General features: G+C 35.7%; 2 protein-coding genes across 6 annotated transcripts in view; one reads left to right on the forward strand and one right to left on the reverse strand.

Moving 5' to 3' along the window:
- Positions 1-4,956, forward strand: part of LOC148955570 (uncharacterized) — a 170,253-nt gene extending 165,297 nt beyond the window's left edge. For 2 of the 5 annotated variants that reach the window (XM_089102946.1, XM_089102930.1), the window contains exon 9: positions 4,525-4,950. In XM_089102946.1, the coding sequence (XP_088959072.1) occupies positions 4,525-4,718 (194 nt within the window). In that variant the 3' untranslated portion in view covers positions 4,719-4,950. Of the gene's footprint in view, positions 1-4,524 lie in introns of all 5 variants that reach the window. The other 3 variants (XM_089102955.1, XM_089102964.1, XM_089102939.1) reach the window with 3 other exon arrangements.
- Positions 4,957-7,092: 2,136 nt separating this feature from the next.
- Positions 7,093-23,964, reverse strand: SkpA (S-phase kinase associated protein 1 SKP1-related A). Its single transcript, XM_089102986.1, has 3 exons — positions 23,790-23,964; positions 16,483-16,716; positions 7,093-7,365 (listed from the first exon to the last, which is right to left on the reverse strand). Exons 1-3 carry the CDS (start codon positions 23,893-23,895, stop codon positions 7,214-7,216), a joined length of 492 nt encoding a protein of 163 aa, XP_088959112.1. The 5' UTR covers positions 23,896-23,964; the 3' UTR covers positions 7,093-7,213.
- Positions 23,965-25,780: the final 1,816 nt, after the last annotated feature.

Consider the following 25,780-nt stretch of genomic DNA (forward strand, 5'->3'; position numbering starts at 1 on the left):
CGTTGTAAATTGTGCCTTGGGGACATATATGGTTGTTATGGAAGGGATGCTCGTAGAAACTTCCTAGAGGGCTCATTTGATTGGAAATTGAAAGTTGTAATTCACTTTTTAAGAGTCAAAAGTGATTAGAGAGCAGATAGCCTTCCCCACACTCCATTTATTTATTTCCCCAGAGACGTTTCATATAGAAGGGGTCGTCGTATAAACTTCAAAGGGGGCTCATTCGATTGGAAATCGAGAGTTCTAGTGCCTTTTTAAGAGTCAAAAGTGATCAGAGGGCAACTGGCCCCCCAATTTTAGGTAGCCATTTTGTTAAAAATAGTTCAAAATGACACAGCCCCCCCCCCGGGTCGGGGCAGGCGGTGTAAGTATTGCTCTTGGGGCCTATTTGGATTTTATGGATGGTAGCATGTATAGACGTAAGAGAGGGTTCGTTTAAATAGAAATGAAACGTGGTAGTTCATTTTCCCAGAGTGAAAAAAGATCAGAGGGCAACTAACCCTTCCCGCCCTCCACGCCTTTGGCCAATGACGCAGTAGGTTTTATACTTTTACAGTGAGAGAAGGAGGTCATACCCAAACTCTTGTTTGTGGTGATTTTTGTTCGTTTTTAGCTTGATTTGCATGTTCAATTTAAGTTTCACTCGTTTGAAGATTTATCTATTAATTTACACTAGTATATATTGTATGCTTGTTTGCATTGATTGTTTATTTAATGTTCGTTCGTTTTAAGTTTCGTTTGTACTTCAACAGGAAAATATTTTTTTTCGTTTTAAGCTTGATTTTCATATTCAATCTAAGCATTACTTGCTTTAAGATTTGTTTATTCATTTATATTATTACTTGTTGTATGTTTTTGCTATGATTGTTTATTTAGTTTCTGTTCGTTTTGGGTTTCATTTATTCTTTAATTATTTGAAAAAAAACTACGTTTTCTAAAGAGTTAAAGAGGCTGAGTTACAAGGTCGAACCTTAAAACGTACAGGGATTAGGAGGCACAGTTTGGGGGCTGCCGCCCCCAAACCCCGCTTTCGCAGCCTTTAAATAAATAAAAAATATTAAACTGAAAGTAAGGAGCGACATTAAAACTTCAAACGAACAGAAATTATTCCGTATATGAAAGGGGCTGTGCCCTCCTCAACGCCTCGCTCTTTACGCTAAAGTTTTTATTGTTTAAAAAAAGAAGTGTGAGAAAGTCAAACTTTAGCGTAAAGAGCGAGGCGTTGAGGAGGGCACAGCCCCTTTCATATACGGAATAATTTCTGTTCGTTTTAAGTTTTAATGTTGCTCCTTACTTTCAGTTAAAAATTTTTTTTTATTTAAAGGCTGCGAAAGCGGGGTTTGGGGGCGGCAGCCCCCAACTGTACCTCCTAATCCCTGTACGTTTTAAGGTTCGACCTTGTAACTCAGCCTCTTTAACTCTTCAGAAAACGTAGTTTTTTTCAAATAATTTCTGCACGTTTTTGTACAGTTTATTACTTATTATTGCTTGACTAACTGTTAGCTGATTTGACAGCTTGGGGGCTCTTATAGGAAAACGAGCCCGCGTTTTCGCGGGCTTTTATGGGAAAACGATAAGAGCCCGCTTATAGCGGGTTCTTATAGGAAAACGAGGTTTTTCGTAAATGTAAATTCGGGGGATAATTTTTTCGGTCTGAAAATATCAAAAGGCCCTAAGAGGTCGAATTCTGCTTCGAATGAGTCCTCATTCACCCGGATCAGTTGCCAGCTGTGGCCTGTAGGCGTGGATAAAAAAAAAAAAAAAAAATGAACTTTAAGTGGCTATATTTGGTTTTTGGAAAACAGGGAAGGAGTGATTGGATTGAGCTGAAATTTTGAGGATAAGCTCCCGGGCTCGAGGAAAGCTTAACCTCTAAATTTCAACCCAATTGGACAACGTTAAAGGGGGGCTGTGGTTGGAGGGTCAAAACTTCCGGCCCACTTTTACCCATGAAGATAAAGTCGGAGGGGGTGAAATTTTGCACGTTTCTTAGTTTGAGCTTGGGCTAGAAAATGCGATTACCGCTGTCTCTCTGCGACCGCTAGGACTGGAAATCGCTTAACATTGTGGTGGGTCGCCTCTTTATAGAGGCACAAGTGTGCCTCCTTGATTTCTCGTCGTTTTGAGTTTGAATTTTAAAAGCTATTTGTATCTGCTGAGCTTAAGTTTAAAATGACCTTTACTTTTCTTAGAAAAACTTATTTTTCGGAGTTTTTTTTTAATTAATAAAGTCAAAGACGACGTCAACTCGCTGTGTTTCACTTGTGAACTGCTTACGTAGGTATTGAAAGATTTCTTGTGTTACAAATTCGCCAAACGTCTTGCTTTTTGGCTTTATAAGGTGTACTAGGACAGCACCATCAAAAACCTTGAAATCGGCGTGAGGTTTCTCGGTCACAACTTCAGAAGAATGATCTGTGAGCAGAGTTACAGTATCAGACTTCTTGCCGGATCTCAAATTACCCTGACCAGAGATTGAAGGAGGGAAGGGCTGGTTCTCGTCTTTGAAAAACTCTTCCAAGTCAGCGCCTCAGGTGTTGCATATTGGCAAAGAGGGCCGAATCTGAATTGGCCATCTGAAGGATCGATTTCGACTTCGGTATCGATGATGGAATGGGAGTTGAAAATAATGGAATCTTGTTTTGGCGTATCGGTGAATGAATAGGCTTTGTAGGTTTTACAATACGCTCTTCCACAAAAGTATCATACTGGGATTTTCCAGCAATTTCCAGACTGCGGTAACTACTGATGGCATGAGAATGGGGCACTCTCCCGGATTCGATGCAAACGAGACTGCCATACATATTTTCGAAAGGATTACCCCATTCTATTAGGATATTTACAAGGTTTTTAGTATTTGTCTGTAACCTCTTCTGAAATGCCGAGCCCATTTCGTGATGTTCTGCGGTCCGCTGTTTCTTCACATTTCGGAATTCCTCAGTCATCCTTACCATTTCCGGTGCTGCAATCATGAGTCTCCTTATTGCAAGTAGATCGTGGGTTAGTCCACTTATCCCTTCAATACCCTTCACAATTTTGATGTTGAATTCATTCACTTGGTCTATCGGGATAGAAGAAAATGGTTAGCCTGTAGTAGAAACTACAAACTTTCCAGCTGAAAATTCCTGGTAAACAGATGGACAGACTGACTGTAGTGTCTGAAGATCTCTGATATGTACAAACAACCACCGGGCATAGTTTTGATGATCAAAGGCAAAAATGAGCGCGACTATTTCGGTAAAGGCTGCAACGTATAAATGATAATCACCGGCTCGAAGAGACTTAACCAGAACAAATAGCAGATTGATGAGTCTAATCACCAGATTCCAGAAGGCAAATGCTTTTGCAGCGAAACTGCAAACTTACGCTTTTTTAGCACTTTCGGTGCTTTATAGGACGCTATAGAGCAATCGGTCGACTTCATACTTGTCGACTTCATACATACAATGGTGATCGACTTCGATCACCATTGGGTTCCCCATATTTCATACTATATTTTAACTTTTCTGGAGTTTCTCAAAACGTTCCATCAGTTTCGCGCGCTTTTGAGCGCGCAAATACGCGCTTGAACAGACAAAATTGAGCTGATTCTTGTAATAGTCGAACTTCTAGTACTCTAAACTATATTTTTGCCAGTTTTTGTATTCCATGGAACAGGTGCTTCCATTTTGCGCTTTACGCGTTTGTTTAGCGCTCTATTGCCCGCTTCATAGCAATCCTTTGTTTTTTTTTTTTTTTTTTTAGCCACCATTGAAATCTCCATATCTTAAAACGCATTGTCAAAAGTTTATATGCGTCTGCAGAGAGAGAAACAGGTAAACTTTTTAGCGCTTCGGTTGCTCGTACAAGTGCTTTCAAGCGTCCACTCGACGTGCTTTCCGTCACCATTGGATTCCCCTTGCTTTAATCTATATCTTCACCAATTTTGGTGCTTTTTGCCGGAAGTGCACGATTCTTGTGATATTTTCCGTTCATCCCACTATGCCATGGTTTTGGTGATCTACTTCCCCTTGTAGATAACGTGGATATATTTTCTTAGTAGAGGGGGGAGGATGTATAGAGAAAAAAAAATGTAATAATGTGGTGAAAAGTTCAAGCCAAATGAACCAACTAGCATGTATCTATAGAAACAATATGATGTTCAAAATTGTCTTCTGTTGTCTGTCCTTATATTTTGATATAAAATACACATTTTCATACATTCTGACATTTGGTCATTCCATCGAAGTCTCACAAGGACCAAGAAGCAATGATGGGAAAAAAGATAGGCATGCTCTAAGATTGAATAATGTGTCTCTTTACTCCAATTACGGTGGGAATTGGTGGTGTGACTGTGTTTGCTCAGCTGCCGTTGCACACAGAGAGCAAAAACTGAGCATATATTTTTCTTCTTCAGTTCATCCCAGATAAGAGCGCTTTTTTATCTTTTACAATTGGTGTAATTCAGTGAATGGCCTTAAGTTCTGTATAGTAACATGTATCTCATTTTTAACTCCTTTAGTAATGGCTATTATATTTTTCTAGTTCCAGTGGGTTCTCACAAGGACCGACATGAGAATATTGGGAAAGGCCATATTGGAAAGGAAGGCTTTAGAAGAATAATGAACTGCAAGAAATTTTCAGATATACCCATAATTCTGGAAACGCCATGGGATGAATCAAAGACCTGTCCATACCCAAAAGAAATCGATCTTTTATATTCATTACAAGATTCATAAAAATCTTAGTTTTAATAGTTGCGAAGATTAGCGAAAGTGCTATAAGTGTGTCACTGATAACGTAAAAAGTAAAGTAAAAGCACGCCCAAGCTCAACTCAGTCATCTTAATAGTAAAAAAAACATGTATATTCTGATTTCTAGCGTGTTATCTTAATTAATCTTTTATATTTATTCCAGATTCATAATATCATGAATTTAAGATTTGTAAAGCTTCTCAAACGCGTTATAAGTGTGTCACCAAAGTATGATGAGATGCACTGGTATCATGCACTATAGCTGTCGGATGGGGCGTCACGTATGAGGGGGAGGTGGGACCCCCCCAATGAATTCCGCCAGTCGGATAAAAAAGTGGCGTAAACAACCACTATTTTACTGGCTCAGTAAACAACCCCTATTTTACTGGCGCATACTTTTTTTTTATTAAGGTAAATAGGCTGATGGAAGTATATGAACTAAAATCAATGAAAGAGATCAGTCTCAGCCGGTAAGAAAAAAAAAAAGAGGTAATTTTAACAACAATATCACCCAAATCTGTCGCTAAAAATGACCAGCCAGTCGGTAACAAAGCAAGTCTACGGAAAGTAATTGCTCGCACATGTTAGTCCCAACTTCTTACCTCTATGTTCTTCAATCACAAGGCAAACCTTCTACAGTTGCGACTAACTTCATATTTTCAAATCATTTTCGTTAACCTTTATGTTACCCTGCTATGATAGCTTAACCCTTCAAAACACGAAAAAAATATTAAAATAAAAATGAAAAAATAACTACTATAGCATATTTTACACCACATATTCTGGCTATTGGAATATAGGTAGAATATTCCAAAATTCCTTCTGTTCATCATTATTTTTATTTATCATACTATCCCTGCTGCTGCTGAATTTTGTATATTGGCGAATTTTCCGCGGGGGAGGGGGGTGTGGATTCTTTCTCCCCCCATACACTCCAACAGGTAATCTTTTTTCGTTCCTTTACTGTAAATTTTAGTCAAAACAAAGTTCAGTCGATAAAAAGTTTAAAATTCGTTCTTCCCATAATTGTCTTTTGCAAAAACTATAATTTGGTGTCAGACAGTCAAGACGGGATACTGTACTGATTCTTAGTACGAATAACATACTAAAAAATGCACCAGTAATTATTTCATTTTACTTGTCACTACATTGCATGTATTGTATATAATGTAGTCGACAGTCTTCTATGACAGTCGAGTCTTCTAAGACCTCCTATGAATCAAATGGCACTGGATTGGCAAGCTCAAATCACTGCTTACGATGGAATTAAAAGAAGTTGTGGAACAATTTAACAATCCATAAACTTTAATCGAGGCAAACAAATTTAATTGAGAGAATAGAAGGACTTATTGACAACTAGTTGAAAGAGTAACACGTTCAACCCTTTTCCTGGAGACGTCTCCTTTTGTTGCTTCCTCTTCTCCAGGGGAGGTAAATAGTGACAGGTGCACAACTATTTGAAAAATAGGGGGGAGGGTGTAAATTTTCTTTTATATTTTATACTACCGAGACCTCAGATACCTTGACGCTTTTAAGTAAACTTACCTGCAAACACATCCGGGACTTTGATGTGATTGGTGGATTATCTCTGGACAAAAATCAAGAGGGAGCCCCTCCCTCTTCCTATGCACACCTATATTGGTGTATATAATCATTATATATTTCTAATATATAACACCAACCCTGCCATAGCCAAGTTTTGAGTGAATTTGAGTTGAAGTTGTACAATAATCAAATATCAGAGTCAACACACTACCATAGACTTGGTAAACAGCGAAGTGCTTTCAATGTCATTTGTTAATGTACCACTCGTATTTAGATAGTTCGGGTCACCCTAAGCAAAAGCAATGGTGAATATCCAAAAGGAGCTATTGCATAAACCCCAACCTTACTCTGAATAATTAGTAAGTGTCTGTAACTCTAGAGAAAACCTGTTTAATTGTATATATTAACGCATCAAAGTTGCAATACCAGCTGTCATTCCCAGCTAGTTCAGAATAGATCACCAGTCCCAATTTTGGGGGAAATGACTCGAGCCCAACACTGGACTTCTTTCTGCTGGTAAAAATAAAAATATTCGTAAAATACATTAATTTTTGAGTAAAAGTTGCATGCAACTTTAGAACAGCAAAACAAATCGATACTTAAGACTATTTTACAGATGCAGGTAGCTAAAAAATTCGATTAAAGAGGAGGGGAGGACTCTTTTTTCTTTATAGATGAATATTTTCAAAGTTACAATTCGGTAAATTTGCCCTGTTTTGTTTCACATTCTGGAAGATCGAGTTAAAAATTTCAGGAACAGTTTTAACAGAGGTAGGCGGGGCAACATAACACATCTCCTATCTTTAGAAAAGAGTAGTCGCAGCCATTTATTGGACAAATGAAACAAAAAGAAAAAAAAGGATATGAACACACTTCAATTATTTGGGACTGTACAACAATTTTGGTAAATGAATTTATACTTAAGAATTGTTCATTTACTTTTCCTCGCACCACTCATTCTCTTTGCGCACCTGCTCTTCTTCTGCAGATGTGAAATCATTTTTTATGTTAAAAGTCTTCCTAATATCCTCAGGTGACTTCCCTTTTATCATATTCGCTACTGTTTTGCAGGTTACGTCCAGAAGACCTGTAAAAAAAGACGATGAATTGATTCATTTTCTTAATTCTGGTGTGTTCCGCATGCACATTCTACATCGTCTAACGTGCCTTTTCTACATATAGCCATGCCCTAAACGAAGTTATTGGGTTTACTTAAGTCCTCCACGGGCCTTTGTCCAACTGATCCCCTTAAGCCGAATTGGCTTCATAAGAAATAGGAGAACGGGCGATGAATGCACTGAAGATGTTTCAGTTACAAACTCTAATTAATTTTTTTTTTTTATATATATAATAAACATAATTTTCATAGAAAGCTGATTTCGCCTCTTTTCTAGAACTATAAATTGTGAGGTATACCCGTTCGCTTTAATTCAAAATTAACAACTCATGAAAATATATTCTAATGAAAAATCTTCAGAGCTTATTTTGGGTTGCTTATAAATTATGAAACGTTGCATTCACCCACTGATGATATTAGAACTGCATTGACAGGTCCAATCTTTAGGGGAGTGAGGGTAGGTCATCCACCTATTTGAAGACATGTACATGATTCAGATGCAGAACATCCCATTCAATGGGCATCAGCTGAGGCGGAATGATACACGAGATCAAATTTGTTCAGCTTGGGTGTGTTTTTGGGCTAACTTAAGCTGAATGCAAAAATACCGGTATCAAAACTTGACGGATATGGTTCTTAGTTTACACATATACCTCCCTTCGTAGCTGCTACGATTGGTAACCCAAGCCTTTGGACACCGCACACTTATTATCACGATGCCGCTTCTGCGTTTTTCGCTTTCTTTAAGTTCATGTTGCCCCCTCCCCAAGTTTTTTATACATTATTATTACCTTAGCAGAGGCTACCTCAATTACAACTTTAGCCCTATTAAGAAATATATATTCTTAAACAAATATATTCTATCAATACAAGTATTTGACATTAATTCTTTCCTATCAGATAAATCTACTTAGAAGCAAAAAAAGAAAATAATAAACATAAAAAAATATATAACTGATTTTCTTTCAAAAGAATCTATGAATATAATTAAAAACGAGGGGCGCAAAGTGGATTGGGCTCAGTCTTCTCTAAGACTAAGAAGTCTTTAGTGTCGCAAGTGTTCTTACCACAGCGCTATCAAGTCTGGAATAACGGTGTTAGTTTTATACTTCTTGCCGTGCCCAATCGTCCGTTTATGTTGTGTTACTGATACAAGGGAGTATATGAGAGGGGGGGATATCGATGAATAATTGCACTGTCATCGGAAGTGCATATAGGGATAAAATTTGAAAGTAACTGAACACTGGGAAGCGGTTGGAAAATGGCTCAGAAGTTTAACAAATTTAAGTGAGAAACATGTAGGTGAGTTGAGGAAAATGAGTTAAAAAATAAATAAACCTGCAGCTTGTAGTAGTTCAAAATTGTAAGAGTTGGATCTTTGGCGATTTACCATGGAAAAATAGAAATGAAGCTTAGGATTACAAACTACTAGCACAACTATGAACCTATATATAATAGAATATATATATATATATATATATATATATATATATATATATATATATATATATATATATATATATATATATATATATATATATATATATATATATATATATATATATATATATATATATATATATATATATATATATATATATATATATATATATATATATATATATATATATATATATATATAATAATATATATATAATATATATATATATATATATATATATATATATATATATATATATGTGTGTGTGTGTGTGTGTGTGTGTGTGTGTGTGTGTGTGTGTATATATATATATACATATAATATATAAAATATGTATATATATATATATATATATATAACATATAAAATATATATATATATATATATATATATATATATATATATTATATATATGTATATATATATATATATATATATATATATATATATATATATATATATATATATATATATATATATATATATATATATATATATATATATATATATATATATATATATATATATATATATATATATATATATATATATATATATATATATATATATATATATATATATATATATATATATATATATATAATATAAAATATATATAATATTATGTTATAATAACGGAAAATAGGTCAAGTGAATTCATTAAAAAAGAAAACTGGATATTGATATGATCAATCTGCAATGTAATAACGATTAAAGCTGGAATTATTATGTGAGTAATGACTAATAAGCATATTTTTTTTCATGAATTATAGTAATTCAAAACCTAGTCTGCACAATATAGGCCTAAATTAGCTTTGAACTATATTGACAAGTTAAATAGGCTAGCTGACTAGGCTTGTAGGGCTACTTTGGACAGAATCCTGCTTTCTTCTCCCTCCGCTAAATTTTAAAGCACCATGTAAAATGACAAGTATTTAACAGTTTTAAGTATAAGAAAAGTCATTAAATGGTAGATAGCGCAGTTTGTGATTTTTGACGCCTGCGCCGTTTCCACTCTTACAAGTTCCCCATACGCTTTTGGCAAGAGTTTATTCCAAATTGCATATACTTAAAGCTAAATCAAACAATTCGTGGTAACGACCTGTTTGTAAGGAGCGACCCGGCTCAATAGTAACCGAATCTCTAAAAAACGGAAGTTTGATACCAATAGATATATCAAAAGAATCGTATTTTTATGACGATTTCAAATATATAAGTTTTATCAAGTTTAGTCTTACCCACCAAAAGTTAAGATCCTGAGAATATTTGCCTTATTTTCGAAAAAAAGGAGAACACCCCCTAAAAGTGATAGAATCTTAATGAAAATCGCATCATCAGAGAACCCTAGTTTAGAGGTTTCAAGCTCCTATCTGCAAAAATGTTGAATTTTTAATTTTTTGCCAGAAGAAAGATCACGGTTTCGTCTTTATTTTTTTTTTTTTTTTTTCAGGGGTAATCGTATCGATCCAGTGGTCCTAGAATATCGCGAGAAAACAGATTCGAACGGAAATTAAAAGTTCTAGTGCCATTTTTAAGTGACAAAAAAAATTGGAGGGCAACTAGGCCCCCTCCCACGCTCATTTTTCCGAAAAGTCACCCGATCAAAATTTCAAGATACCCATTTTGTTCAACATAATCGAAATATCTAATAACTATGTCTTTAGGTGTAAAATGACCCCCGCAGTTCCCGGGGGAAGGACTGCAAGTTGTGAACTTTGCCCATCGTTTAATATAGTATTTGTTATTGGGAAGTATACAGCCATTTTTTTGGGGGGTGTGTGTGTGTGCTGGGGTGGATTTCTATGGGGAGAATCTTCCTTGGCGAGGTAAATTTCTGGGGAGTGAATATTCCAGGGGAAATGTTACACTGGGGGGTTTTGACAGAATTACTATATGGAATTATTTTTAATTGTCTTACATTCTCTTTGCCAATTTCTTATCTGAAGATGTTCCTGGGGAATTATCCAGGGGCTTTTTACCGCGTGTTTTATTTTCTGGGAAATGATTTCCTGAGAAGGGGATATTTCTCGGGCGAGGAAAAAACCTTTTAGAGGCTGCAATTTTATTCAAATAAAAGAATGCCAAAGAAAATTTTTTAGCTGAGTCGTCAGAGAGCAATTTTACTGAAAGGGGGATTCTCTGTAAATATGCAATGGTCCGAAGGGACTATGACGGGGGGGAGTGCATTATACACTGGATGAAATTTCCACGGAGGAGTTTTACGTGAGGGGAGGGGGATAGTTCATAGAGGGTGAGCCAGATTTACCGGCATTATTTGAAAAATGAACATAAATTATGCCATATATGAAGGGTTGCCCCTCCTCAATAGCTTACTCTTTACGCTAAAATTTGACTGTTTACTAAAATTGAAACACGAGGGCCGTTTAATTAGAATAGGAAGCTTTTTTAAAAGTGCTAACAGCTTTAACACGAAGAGTATGGTATTCAAGAGGGGGCCACCCGTCATATACGGAATAAATCTGCCTAAACTAATTCACAAATTTTATTTTAATTTTTCATGTGCGGTGAGCTAAATTCGAACCTGGATTAGTTGAAAAATGTTCAAAAGTTAAATTTAAAAAAACAGTTTTTTTTTAACTGAAAGGAGCGACATTAAAACTTAAAACGAACAGAGATTATTCCATATATGAAAGGAGCTGTCCCATCCTCAACGCTTCGCTCTTTACGCTAAAGTTTGACTCTTTGTCACAACTCTACTTTTTAAAACAATGTCGCTCACTACTTTCAGTAAAAAAAATCTTGTTTTTTATTTAATAACCCTAAGCAAGGCGATCATCAGGATATATAAAGCAAGGACTAAGCTGAAAAATGCGGTTACCCTGTCATAGCTGGTCTTTGGCAACAAGGGCACTGTGTATAGCAAATTTCACCATCACAGCTTATTGATATCACACAACCATCAACTTCCTTAATTTTTTTATTCAAAAATATCTGGGTTGATGAAGAGTCTTTCAATTTCTATTTTAAGTCTAATTTCGAAGCTAAGTAGAAACTTCAATCCTACCTATAGCAAAAGGCGAGATAGATGGCACTTTATCTGCATTGATATATTCCTTTTTATAGTTGCGCTTTACGAAATAAGGAAATTAGTTTCTCCTCAAATAAAAGACATACGTTAAAATGACATCTCAAATAAATACCAAACCTGGATTATCTACAGTTCCATAACCACTGCAAGAACAGCAGAAAAACAGAAGGAAAGAAGACTTATGAACACTGTTACACTAGCTTAGGTGTAATTTCAGTTAAACCCAGAATCGAAAAACACATCACCAGCTGAGCAATTTCAGAAAAGAATCTTCATTTGGGAGGTTTCATTTAAAATTAACCAAAAATACTTATTATTGTGCTTTCTTGTTGTTGTTTTTACATTGGAATCCAATTTCTTTAATATAATTATCTTATTCAAGGACCTCTGAGGAATGCCAGGACAATGTTTCCTCGGTGCTAGTTAACACAGGAATATTAAAACTCTAATGCAAATTTCTTGAAATCGTGCACATTTTGCAATTTAGCTCAAAGGAAAAGACTAAAAAAAACGACAACAAGAGAAAAAAAATTAGGACCAAGCATCAAGGGTCTTGACTTGAAACATTAATTTTCCAGAAAGCAAAAATAGATCCCTGACAGTGGCGATTCTGGCCTCTCTTGTGGCCAGGGCAAAATACTGATAAGCCCACCCCCCCCCCCGCCACCACCTCCTGTCTCCCAAACATTTTCAGGTCAAATTTTAACAAAATTTTCCATTTATTTAAATCTGAGTTTTCTTACTTTAAACTTTGCAAAATCATCAATTATCTCGTTAAGAATGGTGATGGAGATATGGGAAAAATGAGAATTTCGGATTCAATTTGTTTATACTTACTGCCATACTCTTTTTATTAAAAAAAAAATAAAATGTCAAAAATTACATAGACATAGACATATTTTATTAAACTTACTTTTTTTAGCGCTAAAAGCACTAATACCGAGGGTTTTTACAAATACGACAAAGTTAAATAACAAATATGACAACAAAAAAATTAATAAAACCATATTACTTTTCTTAGGATTTGTTGACCATGTCTGTAAAAAAGGGGACAAAGGAATGCTGATAGCGAGTCGTACGGTATGTCACTGGGTTTAGCTTGTATTGTCTCTGGGTACGGGACGTAACAGGGGCTAGCGGGGGCAGGATCGTCCTGTGTTTGCTGCTACGGAGCAGTAAATAGCCGAAATTGTAAAAAAGTTTCTGACGGCGGTTAAAAAGCGACTCGAGGCCAAGAACCTTAAGCGCATTGTCATAAGTAGTGAAGGCCTGACCCAGCATAATCTTACAAGCCCGTATTTGGATAGCTTCGATATCTTGACACATCCCAGCACTCAACTGTACACTAGGACCCCACACTGGGCACGCATATTCAATGATGGGTAGGATATAAGTCTTCAAGGCAAGCTTCATGGAATTCAGACTGAAACCGAACCGCTTCATGCACTGCAGCGCTGCATACCCTTTTCGCACAAGGTTACTTACGTGGTTGTTGAACTTGCTGTCAACAGAGAAAATTACCCCCAGAATTTTCTCACTGCCAACTGTTTTAAATAAGGTAGGGAGCTCCTAAAAGTCCGATTTAAGAGGGTTGAAACGCAACACTTTGCACTTCTGCTCATTGAGGGTAAGGCTAGCTTGCTCACATTCATTCTGAAAAAGGCACCGCAAGTGATTGGGAGAAATGCAGAATTTGAATCGTCTTCGCTAAGAGTGAAAACGCACTGTTCCCGATAGTAAAGAAAATTAATGACTAGACGCAGCAAGCTACTTTTGGCACCCTTTTAAATAAAGTAATTGAGGCGATCAGATGTTTGTTTAGATTGAAGGTCTTTCCGTTACCAGCGAGGGCCCAGTCTACGAAAATGTTCCCTTTCTTGAGCCCCGACAGAATTAAGTAATACAAATACATTCAGTACACTGACGTGTTGGAGCTACTGAGGCATCAGTACTGGAAAGGGTCTATATTTGGTTCTATATCACTAATCAACAGTCTTGCAACAATTGTCTCTATTACCATGGCTATGCAGGGAGTCAGCAACATAGGCCTTAAGTCATCTCATGATTTTAGCGGAGATTTCTTAGGAGTAACTGATGCACAATTTTTTCCAGGGAACAGGAAATTTGTCAAATATTAAGCACAGGTTGATGATACTGCTGAGATAGATAGCAAGAGACGGTAGAAATTAACGAAGGAGACACAGTAGGATTTCTCCAAAACATGAGGAGCTACGAGGTGTGAGCTTTAGTAGTACTGTGTACACTTGTTGGGACGCAACTGACGGGCACTGTCTACAAGGTGCTCTAGTGTCAAGGAATCCAGCTAGGTCCTCTTGTGAGAAACTCGGATAAGTGGTGCAAATACCAGCAAGAAAAACATTAACCTCAGTAGCTGTTACGTAAGTGTCGTCCTCTTTCAGGATTTTTACAAAATGATTATAACCGTTAGATTATTTATTTTAAATTTTGTGCCCCTAAAATTTCTGTGCCCGGTGGAGGTGCCCCCCCCCTCATTCTTGTCCACATTTCTGAAATCAAAAATTGGATATTGCTCAAACTCCCAGGAATTCTTTTAGTATCTAACACAGCCAATTTTAGTTTTTATTGTTGTAATTGAAGTTTTCATCAATAGTTTTACTTTCTAACTCATTTTGTTCGAATGTATAAAAATTCAAGTGGCAAACCATTTACTGATTTTCAAATTCAAAATATTTCTTTGGGAAACCAATCAAATTGCTTTATAAATTTTCTATACTTTTGAGAGAAATAGAATCAGGAACAAATAATGACAAAAAAAGTTCAAACTACCCTTAGTGAAAATTCAGACGTTTCGAATGAATTAAGTGGTTTAAACAATAACATTGAATCCAGAGGTAAAAGAAATATAAATATAAAAACCCATTTTTAAAATAACCTTTTTACATATTATATCTACATATTGTACATATAATACTTTAGTACATATCGCCCCTAAATAGTTTGTTGGCATTTTGTAAAACATTGAGCATTGTACTGACAACACAAAAAAAAAAAGAAAAAAAAAAGACTAGCCATAATTTGTTACTATATTTTGATAATCTCTTCAATAAAAAAATTGGGGGAGGATGGGAAGAATTTTTAATTATTTGGACAAAATCTTAATACAGATTAAACTGTATGAATATAAAAATCTTCATGAATTGTTGTCTTCTATGGGGTTGAAAACATCTTAAACCCCCTCCTGTGGGAACTGCTGAATAAAGTTACATGCTTTTCCATGATTTTATTGGAAGAATCTTTTTGTATTACATTTTCTAACTAACCAAATGTCTAGGTACTCTATGAAAGAATTTCTGATTTATTGTCTTTAAATATTAAGCTAACGCCTTTTATAAAAAAAAAAATTAGTCTTTTTAAGGATACTTTCTTTTCATAAAAATCTTTAAATTATCTCATCAACTATTCTTATCAATTATACATGTTAATTATTTTTGCTTAAGGGATGTCATACAACTATTTTATTACAACTTGTAAATAAAATTCCTATCCATCTCAACAACAAAAACAAGTTTCTGGTAAGACAAAAATAACAGTACTGGAGAGATATTAATCAAGAAACAGCATTGTTAGCATGTGAGGGGTGTGTGTGTTAAGACGCTCATCACTCCATATTACAGTAAAATCATAAAGTAATCCAATCACAAGGATACACACAGGCTACTGTGGGACAAATTTGAGCAAAAGCGTGATGGAACAATGGAGCCAACCCAAAGGGGCAGTAGAAGGTATCATGGTAGCCAATATTCGGGACTTTATTTTATTTTATTAAACATTTTATTTGTTTGCTTGGATAAGTAAACTCTGGTTCTTTACGTATGTTGTAGCTTGCTAAGGAGGTAACCAAAAATGAAAGGTGGTCAGATTTGCTGGTACATAACCCTATAAATCTTAGGAGTAAAGGTAGGTGAGTGTTAGTGATGGGCAAGGTACTGAAGGAACCATGGGTTGATTTTGGTCTCTAATCATGCAGATTTGAAATCCCATTCACATCTCCAAACATTCAGATATAAATCCCTGCATGTTTCTGATTTAAACAGGGTGGTGTCTGTCTTCCTTTCTAGCCAAAAAAAAACCGGTGTTGGGGGAGGACTTAGTGCTACTTGGACTGAGTTCGTTTTTCGCCAAATCATAAATTATCTCTTTTTTTGCACCAACTCAGAACTTGGCTCAACATGGTACATAGTCTAGACTTTACTCTTTCTTGCACCAGACCATGGCTTAGCTATTCTTGCATCAAGTCAGGACTTTGCTCTTTTTTCTGCACCAACTCCCTAAAATTGTTGATTCTTTTTTACACCAAGTCAAGTCTTAGCTCATTTTCACACAAAATGAGGACTGAGTTTGTTTTTGCATCAAATTGAGACAACTCATTTTTACAATGAGTCTGGACTAAGCCAATATTTGAAGGGATTTCTTAGCTCAATTTTTTCATCAAGTCAGGGCTTGGCTTGTTTAGGTATAGAGTTTATCTATAGCTTAAACTTAGCTCTATAAGCTTTAAATTTTTAAATAGATTTTGGTATTGAAACTGAAAAGTACATTAGTGGAACTATAGTACCTTTAATATCAAGATAATTAGCTGCTAAGATGAGTTCAAAAAGCGTTCCTTGGTCGACTTTAAGAAAGTCGGCATCCCAACTAGAAATGTCATCAGTACGTTTCTCTCTCAGCTCATCATCCTCTGGGGGTGGAGCATCGTCTTTGTGGTATGTGGCCCACAGAATAACTTTTCTAAGTATGGCTGAGTTTACATTTGGTAAAGGCACAATTTCTTCTTCATCTTCATCCATACCTGAAATGAACACTTTGATTACTAAAGGATCTCTTAGGTTTGTCATTAAAAAAAAGAGAAGAAAAAAAAAACTTGGTTCTTCATAAAAACCTACAGAAAGCTAATAAATTGGAGCAATAAGAACTCCAAACATTGCCTAGGACAGTAAATCTCAGCCTTTCATCTCTTGAATACCATTTGGAAGTTCTCCAATAAATACAACCTCCAGTCCTTCTACTAAATTAAATGTTTTATGAGCATTTTTTTGCTAAGCATTTTCTAAAGGGATTCTAAAGAGCAGTTTTATGGTCATTTTACAATTGACACATTATTTGACTTTTCTCTGCTCATTTGTGGCTTAATGTAGCTCTTCATTTTTCTTTGAAAATTTGTTTTGTGGAATTTTTTTTTTTTTAATTAATTTCTGTTGTTTTTAGTTGACATAGTTTTTTCATTGGTAAAGAAAAGAATATTTTAAATCTTTTAAGCTTGTCTCTACAAGAATCCAGATTCTGGAAAGCTAGTTATATGATGGACAAAATTTTTCATAATAGTTGTACTATAGTACTTTGGATGGATGGGCACAGGAAAAGATACTCCAATAAATGGATTGAAAATCTTCATAAGCTGTGGGGTTCTATAGGGCTGATGGAGCATTGCCAATTAACATTTTTGACAACATGCATGCACAGAGTGTGTTTTTAATTAGTTCAACATCCACCTCAGCATTCCCTGAAAGTTTCATCTTAATGCCCTTAGCCATTTCAGAAATATCACAGATACACCCTTTTAACAACCCTATTTAGTCAAACATCCCCCTCAAAAAGGACACTAAAACTTTAAATTTTTTTTCAAATGAGCCCCTTCCAAAGTTTCAACAACAACTCCTCCCATACAAAGTGCCTTTGTAGAAAAAAAAATATATAAGAGCCCACTTCCCTCAATACTTAGGCAACACTGCCTATGATACTATTTAATACTTTGACAATGTGCCCTAGGCTATATGCTGCAAGTTTCTTTCAACCAGATTTTCATCCACTTGTCCATTTTTAAAGTCATCTTTCAATAATATTATTTTTTTAGATTTTGCAAGAATCTGCTTTCAAAAATTTGAAAAATGAGGGAACATACAATTTACTATCTATAGATGAGGTGTTACTTTCTTGTGGAATGTGCAAAGAATTTTGTACACCAATAAAGATATTCAAATGTATATAAATACAGATAGCAAGTGAATTGCAAATTCTGCCATTTTTCAAATCTTATAAAGGGGATTCACAAAAATAGAAAGAAAGATAAATAAGTATGATCAATAAAACTTGCATGTGACAAAGTAAAAAGTTCATTAATAGCGTTTTCCTTAGTTTTCATATAGCTTAGGGCTATATCTAGAATCATTAGGGGGGGGGGGCACTGTCAGACAGTAGTATTTTGTTTTATCATGTTTCCTTCAGGAGCCAAAACACTAGTGTTTCCATTAAGTGAAGCAATGCATTTTTATTATTAAGATAAGCAAGTATTTATGATTGTTTTCAAGAATTTTTTCACAATTTTGGTAGCATCTTCTACTTGCTAATATTAAGGAACAAGGTGCCTCTTTAATGGTCCCTTTTACTACTCAAACTAAAATTTGCATAGAAAGTGTAAATTTGGAAAGAGCAAAAAGAGAAACATCAAAAAAAGTGTCCAAATTCTACCAGCTAAGCAATGGAAAAACCTCAAAATTTACCTAAAAAAGCAGGGAGAAGGAGACTTAATAAATGAACTCAGTGCTGATGGTTTTTTAAGTTCTTATCTCAGTAACACTATTCTACATGGCATCTTCTGAACTAAAACTATAACAAATAAAATATAATTTTTCAGGATTAATTTTTGCATGCCCCCTCCTAATTGTTCCAGATATAGCCTTAAATAATATATTACTCCATTTTTTTTATTCCTTTATGTGCTATATTTCTTTATTTATTGGTATTTGTATTCTTAACCTGCTAACAGCACTATCTCATTGCATAAGAATTGAGATCAGTTTGATAAATATTTTACTGGAAAATGTGGACAAATGTAAGGAAACATAAGAACCTAATGGAAGGAAATGTAATAACCTAATTAATAGAGCCATGTTGCATAAGATAAAATAGCAATTTCATCACTAGTTTTCCTTAGATTTTCCACATAGCCTAGGCTGTATCTGAGACCGTTAGGGTGGGATGCATTGTTAGAGTAAAAAATAATAAAAGTATCAATTGGGGAATCTAATTGTACTGTTATTTTACTATTAAAGTGTTTCCTTTAGAAAGCTGTAACTCTTCAGCATTACTCACTAAACCATGCCCCCCTGAAGGACAAATATACAGCCCACTATAAATATTCACTTTATTTAATAGAATAAATCATTTTTTCCTCCTAACTGATTTGCATTTGCTGTAAAATAACAAAGAACAAAGGGGTGTGAAATGTGAAAGTATAATTAGGGTAAAAAAAGTCCCCAGTGATTAATGGTTTTCAAGAAAGTAGAGATGGGTTTTTGGACAACCCCTATCTTCTTGCAGATCTTTACCATCATGACAACATGGGCATAGTAACTAAAACACTACCTTTTACATCTCTTTTGAGAAAAACATCTAACTAAACCAAAGAAAATCTTTCCGGAAATAATAAAGGTAAGTGGCAATGCAAAGAAATAATGAAGTTAAGTTGCAATAGATAATCTTCTTCTTCAGTTTGAAATAATGGGTTTGTCAGTAAAGATTATTTAACCCTCTTCCTTTCCTCTCTGTGTGAGGTGTTTTGAATTATTACAGGCTGCAGCTATTTACATGTTTTGTAGAAGGGATAATCATGATTTTTGAGAATTTCTCAAATTGGAACAATAAATTTTGTAGCTTTGAAAATATTACTGAAACAAAAATATAAACAAATATATAGCTTTGACTGTGCAAACTCAAAGGAGTTGCCTGTTCTCAATTATTCTAACCCATCAGTGTATTATATGTTAGTGTGAGGAAGGTTTGTGTCCCAGGAAAACAGAGAGAACAAAAGGCAACTCAGGACTGTACTTTGTGGATGGCATTTGGTTAGTGAAGTTTTAGGAGAGTTTTATGCACCATCATAGTCCAAAATGCAGTAATTAGAATATTGTCTTAGAAAAAAACATTTTTTTTCTAGAATTTTTAAAGAGACAAAAGCATCTGTTGATGATTGGTGTTTTCTTGAAACCAGTCAAAGTGTAAGGTATTATATTATTTTCACAAACCATGGAAGTTGATTAAATATCACTTTCTCTATGATTCCCCCCAGGACAGGAGTAATCATAATCAGCCAGCATGATTACCTTAATTTGCACTTTGGAGCAAAATAAGGTCCAATTTTGGATCTGTTGGGCTTCATTGTTGAGATGGCAGTTAAAAAATATTTTACACAAAATATAAAAAGAACAGGGTTGTGACTGTGTTTATGGCCCAGTGACACACCTTCTGATTAAGAGTGTAGGACATGCCTTCTGACTAGTATAGATGCAATTTAAGCCCACTTGGTAATGGTGACCACAGATAGGTATGATCAAGGGGACCATTCTTCTGTAGTATGGAGTTAACACCGCAACACAACATCAATTTCTGACAGAGTATGCAAATTGGTTGGGTATGACAAGCAGCATCAGCATCTTAGCACAACCCTGTTGTACATACACAAACATCAATTACTATCTTTGAGACACTGATGGTGGGCAGCTCCAGTTGTATCTTGAAGGTTCAGCTTCCCAACCTTTGTTGAGTCTACTTTTAAAAACTTCAGCTGATGTTGAAGACACTGTCTCCTTGCTTAAACAGTTCCAACTATTAATGACCCTTTGGCTAAAGAAATGTTATTGAATTCTATGAGGGATTTTTTTTTAAGTAAGTACTGTTTTGCAATTCTGCCACCACAGTGCTATGGTTGGTGTTGTGCACATGCAGGCTGGTTACCTACATCTCTTGTCTATGCACTGACACTATTACGGTCTGATTCTTCATTGTATATGTTGTTTACTGAGTGTTTAAGATGCCTCCAACAACTGTGAGTCCTGCCAATTGTGAAGTATGGGCTGTTATATGATTTCTTAGTGCTAAAGGCATAAAACCAATTGATATTCATTGTGAGATCTGTGAAGTTTACATAAAAAACATTATGAGTGATGGAATGGTAAGGAAATGGGTGAGAGCATTTAAAGATGGCTGCACAAAAGTGCATGATGAAGAATGAAGTGGACATCCTTTGGTCTGAAGATTTGGTGCAGAAAGCGGAAGAAAAGTTGAGAGAAAACAGATGCTTTACAATTTCATCAATGTGCAACTGGTCTCCTCAATATTCTTGTAGTGTTTTGTATTGCATTGTGACTGAGAACTTGAATTACCAGAAATTATGTTCATGTTGGGTTCCAAAAATGTTGATGGATTTGCACAAAACCCAATGTTTAGGCAGTGCATTTCTTTTCCTTGAGTGGTACCACAATGAAGGTGAAGATTCTTTAGACCAAATTATTGCTGGTGACAAAACATGGGTGGCCTACGTCACACCAGGATCAAAACAACAATCCATGGAATGGCAACATTCATCATCACCCAAAAAAGTGAAATGTAAGCAAACCATTTCTGCCTGGAAAATCATGTGCACAGTTTTTTGGGACAACAAAGGAGTATTGCTAGTGGAGTTTCTGCCTTGTATTGAGACAATCAATGCAGTATCTTATTGTGAGACATTGAACAATCTGCATCATGCAATCCAGAACAAAAGACATGGCAAGTTGAGTAGGGGTAAATGTTTTGCTGCATGACAATGCCCATCCACATGTGGCTAATCAGACCAAAGATTTCATCAAATCTTTTAAATGGGAAACTCTAGATTATTCTCCATACAGCCCTGATCTGGTGCCAAGCAACTATCATTTGTTCCTGCACTTGAAGAAACATCTGGGTGGTCAGCATCTTCAAGACAATAATGAAGTCAAAACAGTTGTGATACAGTGGTTAACAAGTCAGGTGGCAGAATTTTATGAGGAGGGTATTCAAAAACTAGTGCCATATTATGACAAGTGCCTCAATATTCATGGAAATTATGTAGAAAAGTAGATTAAGGTACAGGCTTTCATGTAAAAATAAAATTATTGCAATATCTTTTTTTAATTCCAAAGTGGTACTTACTTAAAAAACATGCCTTGTACTTTTAACTCTTGGCTTATGAAGCTTCTTAGAATGACCTTGTGTTTGTCCCTTTTGTTGGGTAACTGGTTAAAGAGCTTATTTTGGAGTTGGTTGACAAATTTATATGTGAGTAGCATGTCACTCTGCTTGCATTGGAAGGTCAAAGATGGGAGTTTTAGGTTAGATAGCCTTTCACCATTAGTTTCTCACCACATCCAGAGATGCACTTGGTGGCCCTCATTTGTACACCTTTATTCAACAGTATATCACCCTTGTAAAAAGGACCAGCAAGGCAGGTTCCAAAGTCAAGAACTGGTCTCACAATTGCCATGCATATCTTCAAGAAGATTCTGCATGACAGGCAGTAGTCTTTTAATTAGTCCAAGGCTAGAATTTGCCTAGAAATGGTTTGTGCAGTGTTCATGGAACTTCAGAAGATTATCTATTGTGACTCTCAGGTCTTTGCCACTGGTGCAAGTTAGGAAGGGAATAGGGGATGATGTCTGGTTACCATTCATAGTGTAATGTTGCTGAGGATTAATGTGACCAAAGTGAATGGTAACACATTTTGATATGTTGAAAGAGAGAAACCACCTATCTGCCCATGCCTGAATGTGGTCAAGGTCAGATTGTATTGATGATTTATCAGGTATACCAAATAGTTTTGTCATCAGCATAAAAGGGCTAAGTGGTTGTTGACTTCAATTATCATATCATTTATATAAAGAAGAAACAATGTGGGTCCAAAAACTGTTCCCTGGGGAATACTGCTTAGAATATTATAGGGCTGAGAGTAGGTACATTTGCTATCTATTGTAAAGAGCCATACAGCCTGAGATCTACCAGTCAGGAAGTTCATTAGCCAGTCTACTAATTCATGGTAGATTCCTGCTGCTATTAGCTTAAAATGGGTTGGGGTAAATCTTATTTCTGATGTAAATGGGAGGTAAGTTTAAAATTTACCCTCACCCCCCTAATGTGCAAATATATACCCTGAATTGGTATATATAGGGGTGGGAGTAAATTTCCTTTCTGGCAAAAATGGTTATTATGTTTGGAAAGAGCATAAAAAAGGCATCAAGTGGTACATTCACTTTATTTGTAAGTCAATAATATTATTTGGTAAAAATTTACCACATTTTCTTCTGAAATGTAATAACCCTAAAATCATCATTTTAAGCCTTGTAAACAAACAATTCAGCTGGCAAGTGCAGGAAACAGAGCAAGATAGGTGCTAGGCTAATTGTAGAATCAACCCAAATCAAATTTCTTTTTTTTCGGGGGGGGGGTCAACAGAACATTGCTCTAACCAGAATAATGATAGCAAATTATATATTTCTAATGCATTCTGCCACCCACCACTTGTTTTGTCATAGTTGATTCAATTTACAAATACACTGGTTGAAACAAGGGATGCATTGGGAGAATAGATGGGAAATATAGCCTAGGCCTATAATTATTCTACATACTATAAATTGTTTTCTTAACATATTCCCTTCTCTAAAAATATACCAAACATTGTTTTTCAAAATTTACAGGCTAGGATATAGCCTAGGTAAAGACCTAAAATGTATTCTATCTTCTAGACCTTAGTAATAGAACAGGTAGGGATATTAGCTTGGCAATGCCTTCCCAGTTAAGGCTCTAAACTAAATACTGCAAAGAAAGTGATTAGCTTTGCCTAGGCTAGTATATTAGGAAAGAACATGCACAAACTCATTGAGTAAGGCTGGGCCTAGCCTATATGTCTACATTCTAACTAGCCTAGCTATTAAAAGAAAAATACTAAATTACAATCTAAGCTAGTAAAAGACCTGTCATCAAGAATTTTAGCCTATCATCATTTGTTCAGCAGGTTCTAATTTGGTAAATTAGGTTGTAAGTCTAAATTGCAACTGCTGGGCTAATTTTGCTTACCAAGATCTTCAAGCATAGTTTTAATTGTGACTGAACATTTGGCTGTCTCCACATCAACATCAAATATTTCCCCATCTGAGCTTTGAAGCTTGATTTTCTTACTCATTGTGTAATCTCTTTAGTGTTAGGCTAATGCTTAAAGTTGCAGGTATGTAGTAAATCAGAAACTCTGAAGAAATGATTGCTGTTGTATTGCTGTCGCAAAGGGATATAAAATCCCTTGAGTTTGAAGCCATCAAAATATTACCCGATCAAGCCAAATTACAAAGTGGGCATTCAGACGCTGGATTCTGTCTCAGACTCTGTCCAAGTTTCCTGCTTGGAATGGTTGAAAGTCCAAGGTATTTTCAGAAAATGGACATTCATAATCATAAGTGTCACCTAAATAGGTGTTTTAAGTTCGGAAAATGTTGTTCGATAGTTTCTATTTTCAGCTTTCAACCATTCTGAGCGGGAAACTTGGACAGAGTCTGAGACAGAATCCAGTTTCTGAACGCCCACTAAGGCTCGCCATGAAATTCTTTAGAACGAAAGTTGGATATATCACAACCGTTCCTTTGAGAATACCTTAAACATGCAGGTAAACTCTTCAAATTCATCAGTCTTATTTAGCCCTCACATCCCCAGTTGAAAGAAATTTAAGAGATTAGGATTAGTGGGGTCCGGCGTGTTCCCTGGAAAACTCTCCCCGCGAAAGATTCTCACTTGAGCATTAAAAGTGATTATATTTTTAAGTTTAAAAGTTTTCGCAAATTAACCCCTCATGTGGATCCCTCCATTCTAGCGAAAAATTTTAATAAATGAAACTGTTGAACAACAAATCGGCTGCCCTCTGCCAAAACCAAGTATCTACAAAAAATTTGATTTTGAGTTAAGGATGGACCTCCCCTAATCTTAACAAGACGAATCCAGTGGTGAAGTCCGAATTTTTAAATCTGCTACAGTTGCTGATATACCACCTAGTATCTACATTGATAAAAACGTATTTTACCGGTTTTCCACTGCCAAAACCTAGTATGCACATACTAGAATTGTAAAACCTAGTATCTACATCCAGCAGGAAAATGGGTGTCAAAACCTAGCATCTGCGGCGAAAATCGAGCAGACGAAACCAAGCATCTACGGAATTTGCGAAACAACAGCAAAATTTCATCATGATCATCACTTTCTTCTGTTTACTATTTGGAAAGAACAATAACGAAGTCTGAAGAATAATGAGGGGTTTTAGTAATAGGAGAGAAGATTTAATTGCAAGACTTGCAGTGCAATAGCTTTCTTCCATTCAGTATTTCTTGAGATATTTCAAGATATTGAGCCTGTGAAACACAGTGAACCATCGTAACCCTCCTGTAGTAGACCAGACCTTGGTAAAAAGAGTGTGCTAACTTGCACGAGCTCAGATATAGGAAGAGGAGTGTTACCAAGACTTTGGGTATTGGGTATCTCGTGAGGTCATGGGTACTGCAATCTCAACCCTAAGCAGTAAAAACTACTTTGTCGAGTTAATCCTACAAAACGACTGGTTTCACATTCCATCTCCAGATTCGGTTTGTTTGTTTACACTTTATGGGTTACTCAAAGATTTCTTCCGTTTTTTAGTTTCAGCGATTTGGGGTTGCTGTTACGCTAACCTGGAATCATCTTATATTCCATCTGTATTATGTTCCAGTCAGGTGTTAATCTTTTTATTAGCTGGAGAATTTCTGATAAATCTCACCATATGTGACAATATTTGCCCTCTTGAGCAACATTTGTACCCCAAGCCGCAAAGGATTGAGTCCTGTCGGCAAAGTTGTTTGGCAGTTTCAAAAAGGCCAAGAACTTAAGAAAACAATGATGTTGAGTTTTTACAATTGAAGTTGCTCGCTCACTACAACCCGCAAGAATTTTCACAAAAAAATTAAGAACCCAGTACAAAAAAATCTGCATTAGAAAAGGGAAAAGACAAATTATGTATTTCCTATTTCAGGTTTGGCCAAGCAGCTGCAGGC

Source organism: Artemia sp. Qi Xiang Cuo, chromosome 2, assembly GCF_049724085.1.
Source record: "Artemia sp. Qi Xiang Cuo chromosome 2, ASM4972408v1, whole genome shotgun sequence".
Taxonomy (NCBI): Eukaryota; Metazoa; Arthropoda; class Branchiopoda; order Anostraca; family Artemiidae; genus Artemia; species Artemia sp. Qi Xiang Cuo.